This window comes from Ochotona curzoniae, unplaced genomic scaffold (assembly GCF_017591425.1).
Source record: "Ochotona curzoniae isolate NIBS_2020 unplaced genomic scaffold, NIBS_Ocur_1.0 contig_883, whole genome shotgun sequence".
NCBI classification, from domain to species: Eukaryota; Metazoa; Chordata; class Mammalia; order Lagomorpha; family Ochotonidae; genus Ochotona; species Ochotona curzoniae.
The window spans coordinates 19,329,597-19,347,168 of record NW_024466599.1 but is presented as its reverse complement, the minus strand read 5'-3'; the positions used below and the strand labels follow the sequence as shown (position 1 = coordinate 19,347,168).

General features: G+C 40.7%; 1 protein-coding gene across 3 annotated transcripts in view; it reads right to left on the bottom strand.

The window, feature by feature from the left end:
- The window catches only part of BABAM2 (BRISC and BRCA1 A complex member 2), a 449,694-nt gene that overhangs the window by 320,498 nt on the left and 111,624 nt on the right, over positions 1-17,572 (bottom strand). For all 3 annotated transcript variants that reach the window (XM_040993000.1, XM_040992999.1, XM_040993001.1), the window contains one exon: positions 5,401-5,495. In XM_040993000.1, coding sequence (XP_040848934.1) covers positions 5,401-5,495 — 95 coding nt within the window. The remainder of the gene's footprint in view (positions 1-5,400; positions 5,496-17,572) is intronic.

Genomic DNA, 17,572 nt, shown 5'->3' with positions numbered 1-17,572 from the left:
TTCCCCAAAAACCAAATTAACCACTTAACTACTGCATACCGCATGTTATAATGGTTCATCTTTTCACACTATTAAAAAAATTATGCATCTGTCTCCCTGATTAGCCAGGGAATATATCTAAAGCATACAGAATCTCCTGCCTTGGACTATAAGTGGTAATATTAATGTGACGTTAAAGGGTTGGGTGACTATATTGCCAGAACAAATAACATATGGCAATTAAGCAGAATCTCAACAAATCTATAGAATTTATGAATATTTACCTTTCTTTCTCTCTCTCCCTCATTTCCTCTTTTCTTCTCTTTATCCCCCCTCTGTAACTTTTTTTAAAAGAGTAAGAATTCCATTTACAATAGCATCAAAAAATAACATACTTATGAATAAATGTGGGTGAAACACAACTTATACTTTGAAAATTATAAAAACAGTATCCAAACAAATAAAGGGCCTTAAAGATATTTAATGTTCCTCTTTCATAAGAACAAATACTGTTAAAACAGTAATAATCTCTAAATCTATTTACAGATTTAATATAAGCTCTAGCAAAATCTCAGATTAATTTTTTGCAAAAATCACAAGCTGATCCTAAAATTCACATAGAGATGCAAGGATTTAAAACAGTTAAAGCAATCTTTAAAAAACAATGAGAGTCAATTGGGAAAGACTTATATTTCTCAATTTAAAAACATCATAAATCACAACAATTAAGAAATTATGGAATTGGAATAAGTACAGACATATAAGTCAAGGGAATAGAATTGAGAGTCCAGAAATAAATTGACATCCATATTCAGTTGGGTCCTAACAAGAATGTCAGCTCAAAAAGACAATATTTCCAATAAATTATATTGAGATAACTGGCTATCTATTTGGAAATAGATAAACAACGAAGTAAGACCCCAACTTTCCAAACTGACTCAAAGCAAATCAAAGATATAATTGTAACTCAAAATTACAAAAATTCAAGGAAAACATAAAAATAAATCTTCCCAACCTTGGATTAGGCAATGGTTTGTTAGACATAAAACCAAAAGTATAGCAACTACAACAGCAAAAACAAACTAGATAAATTGGACTTATTCAACACTAAAAATTTAGTCCTTAAAAGTATACTACCTAGAAAGCAAAATGACAACCCACAGAACAAGAGAAAATTTGGCAAATAATGCATCTGATAAATGCTTTGCATTCAGAATAAAGAATTCATACAAGTGAATAATAAAAAGTCAAGTAACCCAATTTAAGAACAGGCAAAGGGTCTAAACGGACATCTTTTCCAAAGAACATATACCATTAAACACACAAAAAGATGCTCGACGTCATTAATTACCAGGGAAAACAAATCAAACTCTCAATGACATACCAACTCACTCCCACCAGACAGGCTGCAGTCAAAAGACGGGAAATAACAAACACCAGTAAGGATGTGGAGTTGAACCCTTCTATACTGGTGTGTGAGGGATGCCAACTAGTTAGGCACTTTTGATAACAATCCAGTAGTTTCTCAAAACGCTAAATGTAGGGTCACCATTTGGGCCTGCAATTCAATTCCTAAGAATACACCCAAGAAAAAAAAATATGTCCACAGATCAGCAGTAATAACAGTAGCCAAAGAATGGAAACAAGCCAAACACACATCATATAACAAATGGATAAATAAAATGTGGCCTAGGCATACAGCAAAATATCATTTGGCAATAAAAATGAAAGTAATATCCTCTACATGAAAACATTATGCTAAGTGAAAGCAGTCAAAATGAGCCACATTTTATACCTCTGCTTATATGAAATATTTAGAATAGGCAACACCAGAAAGAATGTGAATTACTTGTTTTATAGACTTAGGACTGGATAAGGGATTAGAGTTTCTTTTCTGCAGAGATGACAATGTTTTATGTTTGTGGTCACAGTTGCACCATTCTGTAAATATATGAAAAGCCAATGAATTATACACTTTGCACAGGTGAATTATATGGTACATAAATTATATGTCAATGAGTCTGTTACTAAAACCTGCTAGAGGGCCTGACATGGTAGCCTAGCAGCTAAAGTCCTTGCCTTGCATGCAACAGGATCCCATATGGGTGCCAGTTCTAATCCTGCTGCTCCAGTTCCCATCCAACTCCCTGCTTATGGCCTGAGAAAGCAGTTGAGGATGGCCCGAAGCCTTGGCACCCTGCATCCACGTGGTAGACCCAGAAGAGGCTCCTGGCTCCTGGCTTCAGATCAGCTCAACTCTGGCCGTTCTGGCCGCTTGAGCAGTGGATCTATGGACAGAAGATCTTCCTCTCTGTCTCTCCTCCTCTACTAGAGTTGTTCAAAATGAATTCACTGGAAATAATGTTATGGCCTTTGGTTGCGGAAAGACTACAATGTAAAAGATCATTCAATCAGTAGCTTCTAAGAGCAATTCATTTAAAAAAAAAAAAAAGAAGAAGAAAAGAAAAGAAATAGCACAGAGAATTTGCCAGTCTTTGAGGTTCAAAGCATCTAATTCAGTAGGATTAGTGGGTGCCCAGACGTCTGTATTTTTTAACAGGCTTCCCAGATCATCCTCATGTACAATCACAATCGGTAGCCATTAAGACTAGATCTCAATGATTTCATGATACCCTGGTATCTGAGGTTTCCACTTACAGATCTGGCATCTATCTAACATTTGACATTCAGAACTCATCTCCCTGAATGAAGAGTCTGGCTTAGAAAGGGCAGCTTCATCTGAATCCGCGCATGTTTCTAGTAGCCTCCCTATTCCTATGCTTCAATCACCTCAAATCTTTTTTTCTAAAAGACCAAGTTTAATTAAGTAAAATAAGTAAGAGATTTTATATTATACATAAATTCTCTAAAGCTATTGTTCTCAAACTAGACCTCACTACAAAGTCCATTTTTTTCCTAAATATGTTTAATTTAATATCCTGATGTTTAAAAATACAGGTATTTAATCAAATAAAATGCAAATTGTTCATAAATGTTTAAGATAAACTAAAAGCTTCAGAAGAATCTCTACTTTGGACTGAACTCCAAGGCTGCACACTCAGTTCCCTTCTGCACTGAGTTGTCGTCTCTCAGGAGAAAACCACAAGTACAGGTATTCTGTTTCCCATTCCATGGAGCATGAGCTGCACCCAACTCCCTCCTTTCATTCAGAGCCCTAGGCAAAGCAGTCACATGACTAGTGTCTGGGCTATGATTACTTCAACAAGGGGTGGGGAGCAGGGGTTCTTAATTGAATCCAAGAATGATACCACAACCTGCTAACACTTGAGTTAAAAAGTCCTTCAAGACAAGCCAAGCTGAGGGAAATGGCTGATGAGAATCAAGCCTTCCCATTTATCCTGCTCCAGTGTTCTAGCCAGGTGAAAGCAAGCCGACTTTTTGGAACATCTGGCCATCACACGGCTAAAGAAGGGTGTGCTCCAGTTGCTTATCTGAGTTTGCCCAGTTTCCTGGTCCATGAAGCACCCCTGGACAAGCCCATCTGAGACCTTAGATGGACTAGCACTGAAGAGGAGTTTCCCTAGATTTGCAGTCTTTCTGTTTAGTGCTTCAATTTTCTGACTGTTCTTTTTCAGTTAATTTCTCAAAAACATTTGTGATAGCTTTACTCAGAAGCTAAACATCAAAAGAGTAGAGTTATAAAACTCAGCTTTGACACAAAATTATACAAATCTAGGTCAACTTTTTCAGTGCCAACATAGAAGAGTGGAATACAACAAATCCAAAGGCCCTTTCTAGCTTTTAAATTTTACACTTTCACCACACTTGCCAATATTAAAGATATGCATTGCAAATTACAGAGACAATCCCAAGGCATGTAGGGGCATGTTTTTATTCTTTTCACATAGCATTCCTCCTTACATAACACTAGCTCAAAGCCCCTTCTCTCTGCCCTCATGTCAGGTCTTCAACCTCTCCTCAGTCCACTACACTGACCACGTGGTCATTGGATGATTTTTATCATCTCTTTCTATGGCTTTTAGCTCAGCATTAAATACAGAACCCAATCTTCTCCCAATTTCTAACCTTTCCTAGCCCTTTCTTGTATTAACTTACATTTTAGTAAGTCTGTCAATGTTCGTTTCTGCAATATAGCTTCTACAAACCTGCTTACAATACTCCTTCACACAAGATCCTCCTGCCATACTTCGCACTTTTTGCTCCACTCTTCTAGAATGAGTACAAATCTCACTTCTATTATAAACTTTTTCTGGTCACTTTCTTTACATTCCTGTGGCACTGAGCATGTAACACATTCTTCAACATCTAGCATATATGACCCTTCACTGTATGGATTCAATGCAAGAGAGGGCTATAATGATACTTCTACCTTATTTTCTTCAGGTAAGTACTCAGCCTTAAGAAGAGGTAAACAGATAACACATGGCATCTGAAGAAGCCATATTTAATTTATCATATCTAAGAATCAAATTAAATCACGGCTTTTGTACAATTACCTCAAACTTTACAACAAATCCATTTTTCTTGCCAACAGTATTTTTACATCTGTGGTCTAAAATTTAACACATTGTTTAGCTCAGGTGGAGAAATTCCCCCTTAAAAAGGGAGGATTCATGGTCAACTTCAAAATATTCCCAAGTCATCAAAATTTCAATTGCGAAACTTTAGCAAGACAAAAAAAAATTTCACAAAGCAAAACTACGGACACAGTTTTAAACAATTAAAACTCTTAAGATCTATATCACAATACGTTAGCACATAAAAAAGCAGAGAGAGAAGCTTCTTGTTTGATCAGAGCAGATTAAGCAAAGAGCACGCGTTTTTCTCCAGCATAGACATGTAAAGCACACAACTTTTATATAAAACCCATGTGTTTGGGCAAGTACCAGCACTCATGTCCCTAGTGTTGACTATTTCTGCTTTACTTCCAGGAACATTTTATTTCAACTACAAAGATTTTGGTTTTGCTTCATAAAGAACACTTAATCTGATTTCTACCCAGCTGATAATAATACTGAGATAATGTGGGGACAAGGCCAAATTTGCCACTTTCACTTTCATGCAAACAGCTCTTGTGGAGCCAGGAAATACTCTCCTAGCAAGCCTGGCGATGAAGTGTTGGTAATCACAAGAAAACTGATTGCAGACAAGAAATATTAAGTTGAAACAAAGAAAATGTTTTCAACATGTCTTTGTAAACTGGAGTAAAATTATTTCAACCAATCTGCTAGAGTTTTTCACGAATTTAAAAGAGTCTGAAAGTAAAACTAATAAAAAAAAATCTCTTTTTAACTCTCGGCAACATCAAAAGTTGTAGCTATTTCACAGTAAAAAGAAAATAAGGACAGAAAAATATCACATGTTTGACAAATGCATCCATTAAGCAGTTGTCAAAAGCCAATTTTGTTTTCTTGCCACCAATTGGTCTGTGGAACTCACGTGCAGAGCTGCGGGGTCCGGCAGAAACTCGGCATCCTCTCCAAAGATAAAATCAGGGGGCAGCTCTGGGTACTGGGCATTGAAAATGATATCCCCTGGAAGAGAAGACAATGACAGGCACTCCTTATATTTTCTTGCTAATGTATGAATGGTCTGAAGAATGGATCAGAAATTTATATTAGCTTAAGAAATAAAAACAGTGAAAACTCTTTACTAAGTAGTTAGTACATAAATAACACTCTTTTAAATTAATACATACAAGTAGTCAAAAAGTTTGATCTCCAAACAACACACTATGATTATGTTTCAAAACAGAATTGAGCAGCCTCATCCAACATACATGCCAGTTAATTTTATAGAAAACATTCTTGTCTAATAACTTCCCACTAATGATCAACTTCTAACTTCTGCAGATTTCAGCTTCCTCCGAAGTAAAAGGGACACAACTATGCTTTTGTATCACAGAACAAATAGAAGCAAATGCCAAGACTGTTCCAGTCCCACATAAACACCCAACACACACTCCTGCCACAGGAATATTTTGAAACATAAGATAAATTTCAAAGTCTCATGGATAAATCTGTTATAAGTTTTCCCATCTCTGTTTTTCTTCATATCTCCTTCTTTTTTTGCTCCCCCCCTCAAAATATCTTCACCATTCCTCTAACAGTGACAAGCAGATTTGTTTGTCAATAATCATAAACAACTCAGGTTATAGTCTATGAAGGTGTTTGTATTTGTGCACATATGCACACCTCTGCACACATGTGTACAACAGTTTTATCAATCCAATAATTTTTTACTATGAAAACAATAATCTACATGATATCCAAAATTAAACATTCAGATTTCAGTTCTAATTTGAGCCCTTAAATCCTTATATACTAGGCATTTCAATGCCAAACTCAGCAAGTCTAAAAACACAATGATGACTATCCCCTTTCCCCTAAACGACTTCCTGTTTCTTGGCTAGCACTGAAACTCATGCTGAAACTTGAATGTCATCTTTAACCTTACACACCCTTCACACTCTTAGAAAACAATTATATCGTTTTTCTTCCAAATGTCTCTCATATGACTTTTTCCTAACGCCTAAATGTCTATCTAGGCCTACATTACCTTATCCATATATTGACTGAATTATAAGTGAATTCCCCTCAGGCACTATGTTAGGCACCCATGATCAAAGAACCTTGCTATTAAAGAACAAGGCTTCTAGCCTTATGGTCCAGACACCCTCATCCCACATCACAGTAAATACAGGATTGTAAGCTCAGCTCCTTACCAGCTTTCTGCCAAGGCAGAGCCTGGAACGCAGTGGTGATGGCTCAAATAACTGAGTTTCTGCCACTCATGGGGGAAAACCTGAATTGTGCTGCAAGCTCCTATCTCCAGCCCTGGTGCAGTCGTGGTCATTATGAGCATTCAGGAGTGAACCCATAAATGGGGTTGCACTCACTATCTCCCCTTTCCTCCCTTCCACTCACTCCACCTCTCAAATAAGGAAAACATTAACAAACAGACCAAAACCAGCTACCTCCAAACCTTAATAATATAACCAAGTAAATCTTAAAGCACTATCTTCCCCAAATCTTTGTACTTGAGAAAGCGCAAATGAGTCTCTAAACCAAATGGAATAAAAACGGGCTTTTCAAATTTTGACTTAAGGCCTCTAAAATATGGTGTCCCAGGCCCGGTGGCATGGCCTAGCAGCTAAAGTCCTCACCTTGAACGCACAGAGATCCCATATGGGCGCCGGTTCTAATCCCGGCAGCTCCACTTCCCATCCAGCTCCCTGCTTATGGCCTGGGAAGGTAGTCAAGGCCAGCCCCAAAGCCTTGGGACACTGCACCCATATGGGAGACCTGGAAGAAGTTTCTGGATCCTGGCTTCGGATCAGCATAGCATTGGCCGTTGTGCTCACTTGGGGAGTGAATCATCAGATGGAAGATCTTTCTGTCTCTCCTCCTCTCTGTATATCTGACTTTGCAATAAAAATAAATAAATCTTTAAAAAAATATATGGTGTCTCTACCAATTAATTCACCCTTTTCCCTATCTGCAAACCAGTATCAATCTTCTGTTCCAATCAGTATGATCTGCCAAATGGTTCACAAATACTATAACATCTAAACCCATTCTTATTACTTTCTCTTGCAATAGGGCCACAATAAATCTGAAAAATAATGATAGCTGTTGTTGATATACAATAGTACTAATTATGACACTGAATATTTAATTACATATAAGCTTACATTGTTTTGTCCCTCTATTAATGTAAAATGTTCACAGTAGGCTCAACAGCAGTGAGGTACTATGATGTAGTGTGAATATAAAGGTAGCTAAGGTTTAACTACATATGAGAGGGGACTAAATAAAGCTCATTGAAAAATATTAAGTAGCTCAAGAAGAGTCTGAGCTAGAGGTTTGGGAGCTTTGCTACCCCAGCTATGTGGCTGTGGGGAACTCGGGTGAGGTCAGTCTTGAGGCTTGGGATTCTAGCTCCATCCACTGCTGCCATGCAGTGGGCAGATCCTGAGCTAGCCTGGGCTTGAGGCTGGATATTTTTCTCTGTCCGCAGCTGCCATGCTGTGGGCAGATCTTGAACGAGTCTGAGCTGGAGGCTTGGGAACTTTGTTCCCCCAGGTGCATGGCTACAGCTGGGGAATCCCAGCTGGGTGACCTGGGTACAAAGGTGTCAGACTAAGCCCTTGGGCCACCTGGTGGTGTACTCTGGAAACTTGAGGGTGTGAGGTGACAGGGAGTCTAGGGGATGGCACAGGTTGGAACAAGCAGGGACCTGATGGTTCATGTCCAGGTAAGGAATGACTTCTGAGGGACTTCCATGGACAAAGCTACTCTACTCAAGGGGCTAGAACATGGAACCCACCAGCGAATGTCAGAAAAGGAACAGGTACCATGGGGCTGGACCAAAAAGCCAACAAACATGTGAGTGAATCGGGTCTGGGGGTAGAATCTGCAGGGAGTATGTGGGCTCACCTATGGTGAACAGCAATCTCCATGGGCACACAAAAGGTTTGTGGCTGGGAACAGATCTGGTTGGGAACTAAGGGAACATCCTGGCCGAGTAGGAATTCCCGCTGGTGAGTGCAAGAGCTGGAACGGGGTTTGGGGCTGAGATGGACATCGCTTCAGTCTCCCTTGGCACAGGTGTGGACTGGGTCTGGGGAGTAACAGACTAGACTAGACTCCAGCACGCACTGGTACTTGTGAGAGTCAGGGTGGTTGTAGAACCGGCTGGGCTATGTCTCAGCTCTCACTGAACCATGTGAAAGCTGTGTCTGGGCACAGACAAGGTGTGACTGGGCTGCAACATCCAACAATAAGAACTGGAAAAGATATGGGCCAATTGGGCAGGGACACCATTCCTGCCAGGACAAGAGGTGAACAAAGTCAACCTGAGCCGGTGTGCGCAGGATCTGCAACTGAGAGGAAACCAGACAGATGACCTTGGGAAACTCTCTGTCAGGATGCAGTCACTGTAGGTAAGTGCAAGAAGTAATGCAAAGAAGAAAGAATCTTGACTGAATTTGTAATGCAATACTGCAACAAGGTGGAGGAGTCCACCATGGGGGGAGGCCATAGGGAGGGGTTGGGGGAATCCCGGAGCCTATGAAACTGTCACATAATGCAATGTAATTAATTTAAAAAAAACTTTGCACCCATTAAACAGCACTTTTCTTCTTGCTATAAAGAAGAAGAAGAAGAAGAGAAAAAAGGAAAAGGAAAAGGAAAAGAAAAAGAAAAAGAAGTAGAAAAAAAAAAAGAAAGAGAAAATGAAGAACTAACACAAAGAACAGCCCAAATAAGGCCAGGTTACAATACTGTCATGAACACCAAGCCCGGTCACTCAAACGCCAAGAGTCAAGAGTGGATGCTTTGCAATCAAGCATTCAAGCATTTATTCAGGCGAGCACACACCAAACAGGATGGGGGAAGCCAGTGAGAGTGCCTCTTGACTTCGGTCTCGTGGAAGTCTGCTAGGCCTTTGGCTCCGGCCTCGTGGGAGCCTGCAAGTTCGAGTGGAAGCCCAAGACCTTGGCTCCGGTCTAGTGGGAGCCTACTGGCTTCTTTGGCTCCGGCCTTGTGGGAGTCTGCAAGTTTCGGATGGAAGCCCAGGGGCTTTGGCTCCGGTCTAGTGGGAGCCTGCTGGCTTCAGTGACTGGGACAAATGCATGGGTTTATATACAAATCCAGGGGCAAGGCAGGCAGGTGTTTACAATGTTTTGATTGGTTATTACATATTATCTATCAGTAACACTTGCTTTCTCTCAATTCTAAGAAACATGCATATTCATTCTCAAAACATACATATTAATTAGTATACAATTGTTTCTTCTTTATCATTTTTACCATGACATGCTTACGTACATTGTGGCTTCTTGACAAGAGTGATAAGGGGAGGGCTTGCGCACATAGGAGTCTCTTGACAGGAGTGATAGGAGAGGAGTGAGAGAGGAGGCCCCATTTCACCAGTAGTTTAGGAAGATGGAGTCACCTTTGTTAAAAGACTCTAACATACACACTATATCCATTATTAAGTCACAGCATAACTTGCAAAGGAGGTCGATTATTGCAGCTATCTCTGGATCATCAATTTCTGATAAAACTGTAACAATATTAAGGAGACAATTAAGATTATTAATAATACTCTAACCCATATTTCCCAAAGCTCCATTTTTATTTATGCTCATATATTGCTGGAGCAATGTAAATGTGGAGTACTTATAGTCATACTGTTCCTATCAAGTACCCAACAGCATACATGTGGCTCAGGTCTGGTGATAGGCCAGGCTGGGCCAGTTCATAGCATTCACTGGCATATCTGAGAAACAGAATGGGGTGCAGGAGGGGTAGGTTGGGCCACAACACCAGCCAGTTCACACTGGAGTCAGGACAGGGGGCTCACTGAGCAAGACTAGGCTGCAGCACCAACCAGTATAAGCTGGAACAGGTGGCAGGTTAAATTGAACCAGGCTGAAGCACCCGCAGGTAGATGTCGAGGTGAGATGAGCCATGCCAGTCTGGGGGCAGTGGGTGCCGGGTCCATGAGCCCCACTGATGGAGAGGCCCTCCAGCCAACCTTCTAGGTGGTGCTAGGTCAGTGAGCCCTAGGGGTGGGGGATCCAAGGGTCTGAGTAACCTGGCCAGTGTGCTTGAGCATACCTGCACATTGTGATCCTGCGCTGATATCAGGTAGCCGTTCCCTATTCTCGGACACTGGGATGGCTGGGAGGTTGGGTATGGTCTATCCCCATCTCCCCTCTCACTCCAGAAATGGGAAGAAGAAATAGAAAGCTTGGAAACAATGATCACACCCACTTTTCCCTAACCCTAGATCCTTCCCACCCTGTTCAACTATGCAACCATCATCATCTAAAATAATTTTTTAAAATAGCTAAAATATAAATACATAAGTAAAAGATAATGAAGGGGCAAGTGTTGTAGCATAGCGAATAAGCTGTCAATTAGAACACCCCATGCCATGGTTGAACTGTCTATATTCCAGTCTTGCCTATTTTTCTCAGCCCTATCTAACTTCCTGCTAATACACTCCCTGGGAGGCAGCAAATGATGGCTCAAGTATATTTCACCCCAGCAGGAGTCCCAGATAGAAACCCAGGCTCCTGGCCTAGGCTTTACACAGCCCTAAGTTTAGGAGCCAATTAGAGAGTGAGTAAACCAACTGAAAATCTCTCTCCCCCACCTCTGTCTAAACCCCTCCCTGCATCACCACTGTGTCCTTGAAATAAACATTTTTTTAAAAGACATTGTGCATTTTTCTTTTTAAAAAAAGATTTTACTTACTTGAACAGTTACAAAAAGAAAGTGAGCTAGAGAGAAAGAGAGAAAGAGATCTTTCATCTGCTGATTTGGTCCCCAGAGAGCTATAGGCTGAGCTAGGCCAAAGTCAAGAGCCAAGAGCTCCTTCCCAGTCTTCCACACGGGAATCGAGGCCAAGCAGTGCAAGTATCTTCTGCCTTTTCCCAGGCAAGTTAGCAGAGAACTGGATCAGCTGTGGCTCAAATTGGTGCCTATCCAGGATGCCACTGGTACCTTTACCCCTAAGCCACAGTGCCAGCGTAGGCATCTTTCAAGACTCTATTGAAACCTCTCATACTTGATCTTCCTAAATATTCATACATTGCAAACATCCAGAATTGACATTTTCTTACATTCATTTTGTCTCTGGCACAGCAAACTTACAAAACATACAGAATATATTCAGGAAATAATCAACATATGAAAGAAATTCTGGCATTTGAATTGAATGCCTATATACTGACAAAGTCTACAGTAAAAGTAAATCACAGCAGAGTTACTTCTAAAGCTTTCTGTAGGGAATTGAGTGTAAGCAATAAAATGCACTCTTCAGAAGTTGGCTATACAACTGAATTATCAAAAGCAATGCAACCACTACCTCTCCTTCATCCTACCACTGCGTTCATCTGAGATTGTCAACACTAGCTTTTACAAATTATACACCTCAAAGCCATTAATCCAAGCCACAGACAGGAAGTATTTGTGGGGACTCAAATATACACAGCAAGCACAATTGTTTAGGACAGCATATTCTTTAGGAATATGCTTTTAAAAGTCTAACAGTTGGCTTATTTCAGTTACCTTTAGGGGAAAAACAGTCAAAAAATGTATTGAACAAAGGCATAATTTTCTGGCAAAAACCAAGCTGGATATGACTGGACACTCATATTTTGGAAAAATAACATGCTAAATTCCAACTGAAATATTTGTATTACTTTTGTTACTATAGAGAATAAGCAGCTAGATTTTCAAGTTCTCAAAGGAACACTGTCAATAGATACTTCCAAACTGGAGCCAGCACATGGGATAGTGGGCTAAGCTTCTGGCTGTGGAGCTGGCATCCCATGTGGGCACCAGTTTGTGTGCAGGCTGTTCTACTTCCCATGCAGTTCCCTGCTTTCAGCCTGTGAGGCAGGGAAGACCCAGAAACAGCTCCTAGCTCCTGGTTCCTGGCTTCAGACTGCCTCAGCTTTAGCTGTTGCAGCCATCTGGGGAATGAACCAGCAGACGGGAAATCTTTTATGTCTCTTTCTCTATGTGTAACTCTGCCTTTAAAATAAAAATAAGTAAATCTTTAAAAATAAATACTTCCAAACGAGGAAACATTAACAATATAGTTCAAAAATATCTATCTATGCTGATTCTATTCAACACAGTATTGGAGCCTCTGCTAGGGTAATTAGATAGCAATCTAAAAAAAAAAGATAAAAACCATCTACATTGGAAAGAAAAAGTAAAAAGCTATATACCGTGTGGTCATGTGGACAGAACAATTCTAATGAATCCACAAAATTACTATGAGAACTAGGAATCCATTTCAGCAAGACTTACACCACGCAGGTTGTCAGGCCTTCAGCCAGAACAGAGGTTTACGCACTGATTTCCCAGGTCTGAGGCTTCGGGCCCTGATGGACACAGAGTGCAAGCATCCCAGGGTATGCAGTGTGCGGATGGCCTACAGGAAAACATCTCATGCTTCACACCTGTAAGCCAACTCCTCTTAAAAATCTCTCATCTCTGTGTGTGTGTAGGCTTAATTGTGAAATTATTTCAAAAATTTCATGGAAACAAAATTAAAAGATAAACTTTTTTAGTTTAGCAAAAAAAATCATTCAAAGTCCAGCTACTTTTTTCATATGTATTTCCCATGAGCTTCTCTATGCATGATTCTCAAAAAAATGTTTATAACAAAGTTGTTTATTTCATTTTCCACAAGTTTGAAGTACCCTTCTGTGTGTGTGTATGTGTGTGTGTGTGTGTCCTATGGGTCAAACTAAAAGTGAAAAAAAAAATCAAAACTAAAAGAAGACTACCTGAAAAGCTGAAAGATAACCCACAAAATGCAGGACAGGGAGAAATCTGACAAATCACACATAAAAAACTTGTGCCCAGGATACATTAGAAATTCCCGGGCCTGGCGTGGTGGCAAAAGTGGTTAAGGTCCTCGCCTTGCACGCCCAGGATCCCATATGGGCGCCGGTTCTATCCTGTCAGGCCCGCTTCCCTTCCAGCTCCCTGCCTGTGGCCTGGGAGAGCAGTCCAGGACCGCCCAAAGCTTTGGGACCCTGCACCCACGTGGGAGACCCGGAAGAGGCTCCTGGCTTCGGATCAGCATAGTATCGGCCGTAGCGCTCACTTGGGGATCTTCCTCTCTGTCTCTCCTCTCTGTACATCCGCTTTCCAATAAAAAAAAATAATAAAAAATAAATCTTAAAAAAAAAAAAGAAATTCCCACACTCAGCATAAATTAGGCAAATAATCTAATTTTAAAACAGGTAAAGGTGTGAAAAATTTTTTTTTCTTTCTCAAAAGACATTACTATGGCAAATGAGCACATGAAAAAACGACCAACATCACTAGCCATCAAGAAAGTATACTCAAAATCATAAGGATATCATTTCATGCCCACTAGTACGGCCATCATCTGGAAGATGGATAAGAACAAGTAGGAATGTGGAGAATCGGGGACACGTACATAGGACTTCTGAGAACAGTCAGGCAGTTCCTCCAGGCAGTAAACGCAGAGTTGCCATTTGACTCTGTGATCACACTTCCAGGTATTCACTCCAAAAGAATTGAAAGGTATGTTCACAAATCATCCATACAAAAATATTACAGCAGTATTATTCACAACAGTCAAAAAGTGAGAAAAAATGCTCTGTGCATAGATAAAATAGGATATAAACATCCAATTCAAGTCTAAAAACAGATTACTAATAATCGCTAAAGTACGGGTAAAGTCTGAATATTTATTCATTTAGTTAATTATTATTTTAAAAGCAGAGAAACAGACAGAAGGAGGAACACAGAGAGAAAGAAACTAGCCCATTGGGTTGCTCACTCTCCAAGTGTCCACAACAGCCAGGACAGGGGAAGCCAGGAGCCAAGAATTCAAGGCAGGTTTCCACATGGGAGGCAGGGACTTGAGCTATTATCTGCTGCCTCCTAGGGTACACAATGTGGAGGGATTTTGAAAACACGCTAATTTTAAAAAGACACCAAAGACCATTTGCTTGACGACTGTTGCAAGATTCCATTTGTATGAAATATCTAAAATATGCAAATTCATAAAGACAGAAAGTGTAATCGTTACAAGGAGCTGGGGGAGGGATAAGGAATGACTGCTAATGGAGATCAGATTTCCTTTTGTGATGATGAAAATGCTCTGGACTTAATGCTGATAACTGCACAACTTTGTGCCTTTCTAAAAATCACTGAATTGTACACGTTAAGGGCAAATTGCTTGGTATGTGAATTATATCCAATAAAGCTGTTATTGTTTTTAATTTGATGTAAAAACAAAAATGTACCCTTTTAAAGAAACTTGCTCTTACAAAGATTATGAAGTGTTTACTTGAGCAGTCTTGAGCAAATTTATTTTTTATAAGTAAAACCATTTTCAAAATGCAATTTGAGAGCTCTACAACATTTAAAGGAACTCTGCAACAAGCTTTTCAAAGGACAGATGAGAAGGCGAGTGTTTGCACCGGCAGTTACAGGCCTACATCATGGACATGAACTTTGATTCAAGTCTCTGGTCTGGTTGCCAACTGAGCCTGTGCTGATGCTGGAAGGTGGTGGTGCAGGCTCCAGCAATGAGTTCCTGTCACCCGCACACCACCCAGGCCCCAGCTGCCTACACTGGGGCCGTGTATCCTCGCCTTGAACGCACCGAGATCCCATATGGGTGCTGGTTCTAATCCCGGCAGCGCCACTTCCCATCCAGCTCCCTGCTTGTGGCCTGGGAAAGCAGTTGAGGACAGCCCAAAGCCTTGGGACTCTGCACCCATGTGGGATGCCCAGAAGACGTTCCTGGATCCTGGCATTGGGTCGGCCTAGCATTGGCCGTTGTGCTCACTTGGGGAGTGAATCATCGGACAGAAGATCTTCCTCTCCGTCTCTCCTCTCTGTATATCTGGCTTTCTAATAAATAAATAAATCTTTTTTTAAAAAATGAATACAAAGTTCTTTATTTTTCAGGAAAATTCTCCAGTTTATCCCATTTAAATGTATCTATTCACTGATTGGAGAGATAGAGAGGAGGAAAGACAGAGATATCTTTGGCTCATTCCCCCAAGTTCTGTAACAGCAGGGAGCTGGGTCAGGCTGGTGCTGGGAGTCAAGAACCCAATCACTGGAATCATCACCAGTGTTTCCCTCAGGCAAGCAGCTGGAGTCAAGAGCTCAGCCAGTGAATCCAGGCACTCCGAGATAAGACACGGTGTCTTGACTGGCATCATTACTAACCTGATATCACTTTGTTAAATAACCACCTCTTGGATACATCCGTGTAAAGGAGAGTAGTAGGTAATGTTAAATACATATTTGTAAGTTTTAGTTGATTAAAAAAAATTAAACAGCCAAAAGCATTTGAATACCCAAAGAAGTTCAAACAGAAAAAAAGAAAGAAAGAAAAATCACTTACCAATTATTACACCTGCAACTAAAAGATTCTTCAGGGGAGGTTGGGTTACCATATTTGAAATACAGTAAATACACGATCTGAGTGTTTCCAAAAACAAAGGAAGGAATTTATCTTTCAGAACCCTCCGCTCTTTCCAGAATTTCTCAAACTCTGCAACTTCAAAGAACCTCTGAAAAATTTGCCTCAATACTCCTTGGCCTCTTTGAAATAAACTGTGGCATTACTTTCCTGCTATGGAGAACCGTCAGTAAATCAGCGAGGAGCATTTATTAAAAACCTGCCATGCTCAGAAGCACACACCAGACACCGGGGAGGTGGTACAGGAAGTAGAAAAACATCGTACCTGATCTCAAGGCAAGATGGTGGCGAAAAGAGTAACACAAATCATACAGAGGAGCAATAACATCCCACTTCCTTTATCTCACCCTGGAGAAGAGTACAAAACACTGAGTGCTCAGAACTTGGATACTGCTTACTTCAACTTTTCATTAGAAAGAGGAGTAGGCAGGAGAACAAAGAAATAAAAATAGGATTCAAGGAGAAATAAGGTCAGGCTTAACAGGGAGAAGAAAGAAACAAAGCACCTGGAATTTCTAGAAGTGTGACAACAAACTAACAACAAAATGTTAATCTTAAGTCTTACTTTGCATTAGTCACTGAAACTGTGAGGCAATCATTGTAGAATCAATGGAGCAGAAGCTTGTGTTTCTTTCCAAATGTCCATCTACAGTGCTCCCTCTGTACATATGACACAGCAGGAAATCGCAGACATTCCAGGCAATATTTTTTAATTTACATGGATGTGCCTTAGCAGCTGACAATCCAGATTGGTTGGTCTTTCCCTGAACCTTGAACTCAAGATTTGATGTCCAAAACAGTCAGACCTAGGCTAGCTGACTTCACATAAAAACTGCTAAAAGAAGCTTCTTTTTTTTTTTTTTAAGATTTATTTATTTATTGGAAAGTTAGATATACAGAGAGGAGGAGAGACAGACAGGAAGATCGTCCGTCCGATGATTCACTCCCCAAGTGAGCACAACAGCCGATCCAAAACCAGCATCCAGGAACTTCCTCTGGGTCTCCCACGCGGGTGCAGAGTCCCAAGGCTTTGGGCAGTCCTCAAACTGCTTTCCCGGGCCACAGGCAGGGAGCTGGATGGGAAGTGGAGCTGTCAGGATTAGAACCGGCGCCCATATGGGATCTCGGTGCGTTCAAGGCGAGGAATTTAGCCAGTAGGCCATGCCGCCGGGCCCCACAGAATGCTCTCTAAAGAGGCAACCCATTTCCCAGAGTTAGCTTTAACTCTCTGTGCTTCCTTATCCTGAAATTTGGATTCTATTTCACTCTATCTAAAAATTCCACAAACCGGTTCACCAGGCTTTAGGAACCATACTTTCTATTTAACACACAGCCCATCAGCAATTTGGAGGCAGTTGTCATAATCTCTCAATCCCATCAAGACTCACCTCTGGTCAAGCCATACTTTCCAGTTTCATCCACTCCTGCCTAGCTGCCTCTTAGTTTTCTTTAGTAACTGCTCTTTTTTTGGGGGGGGAAAGATTTATTTTATTTTTATTACAAAGTCAGATATTCAGAGAGGAGGAGAGACAGAGAGGAAGATCTTCCGTTTGATGATTCACTCCCCAAGTGAGCCACAACGGCTGGTGCTGCACCAATCCGAAGC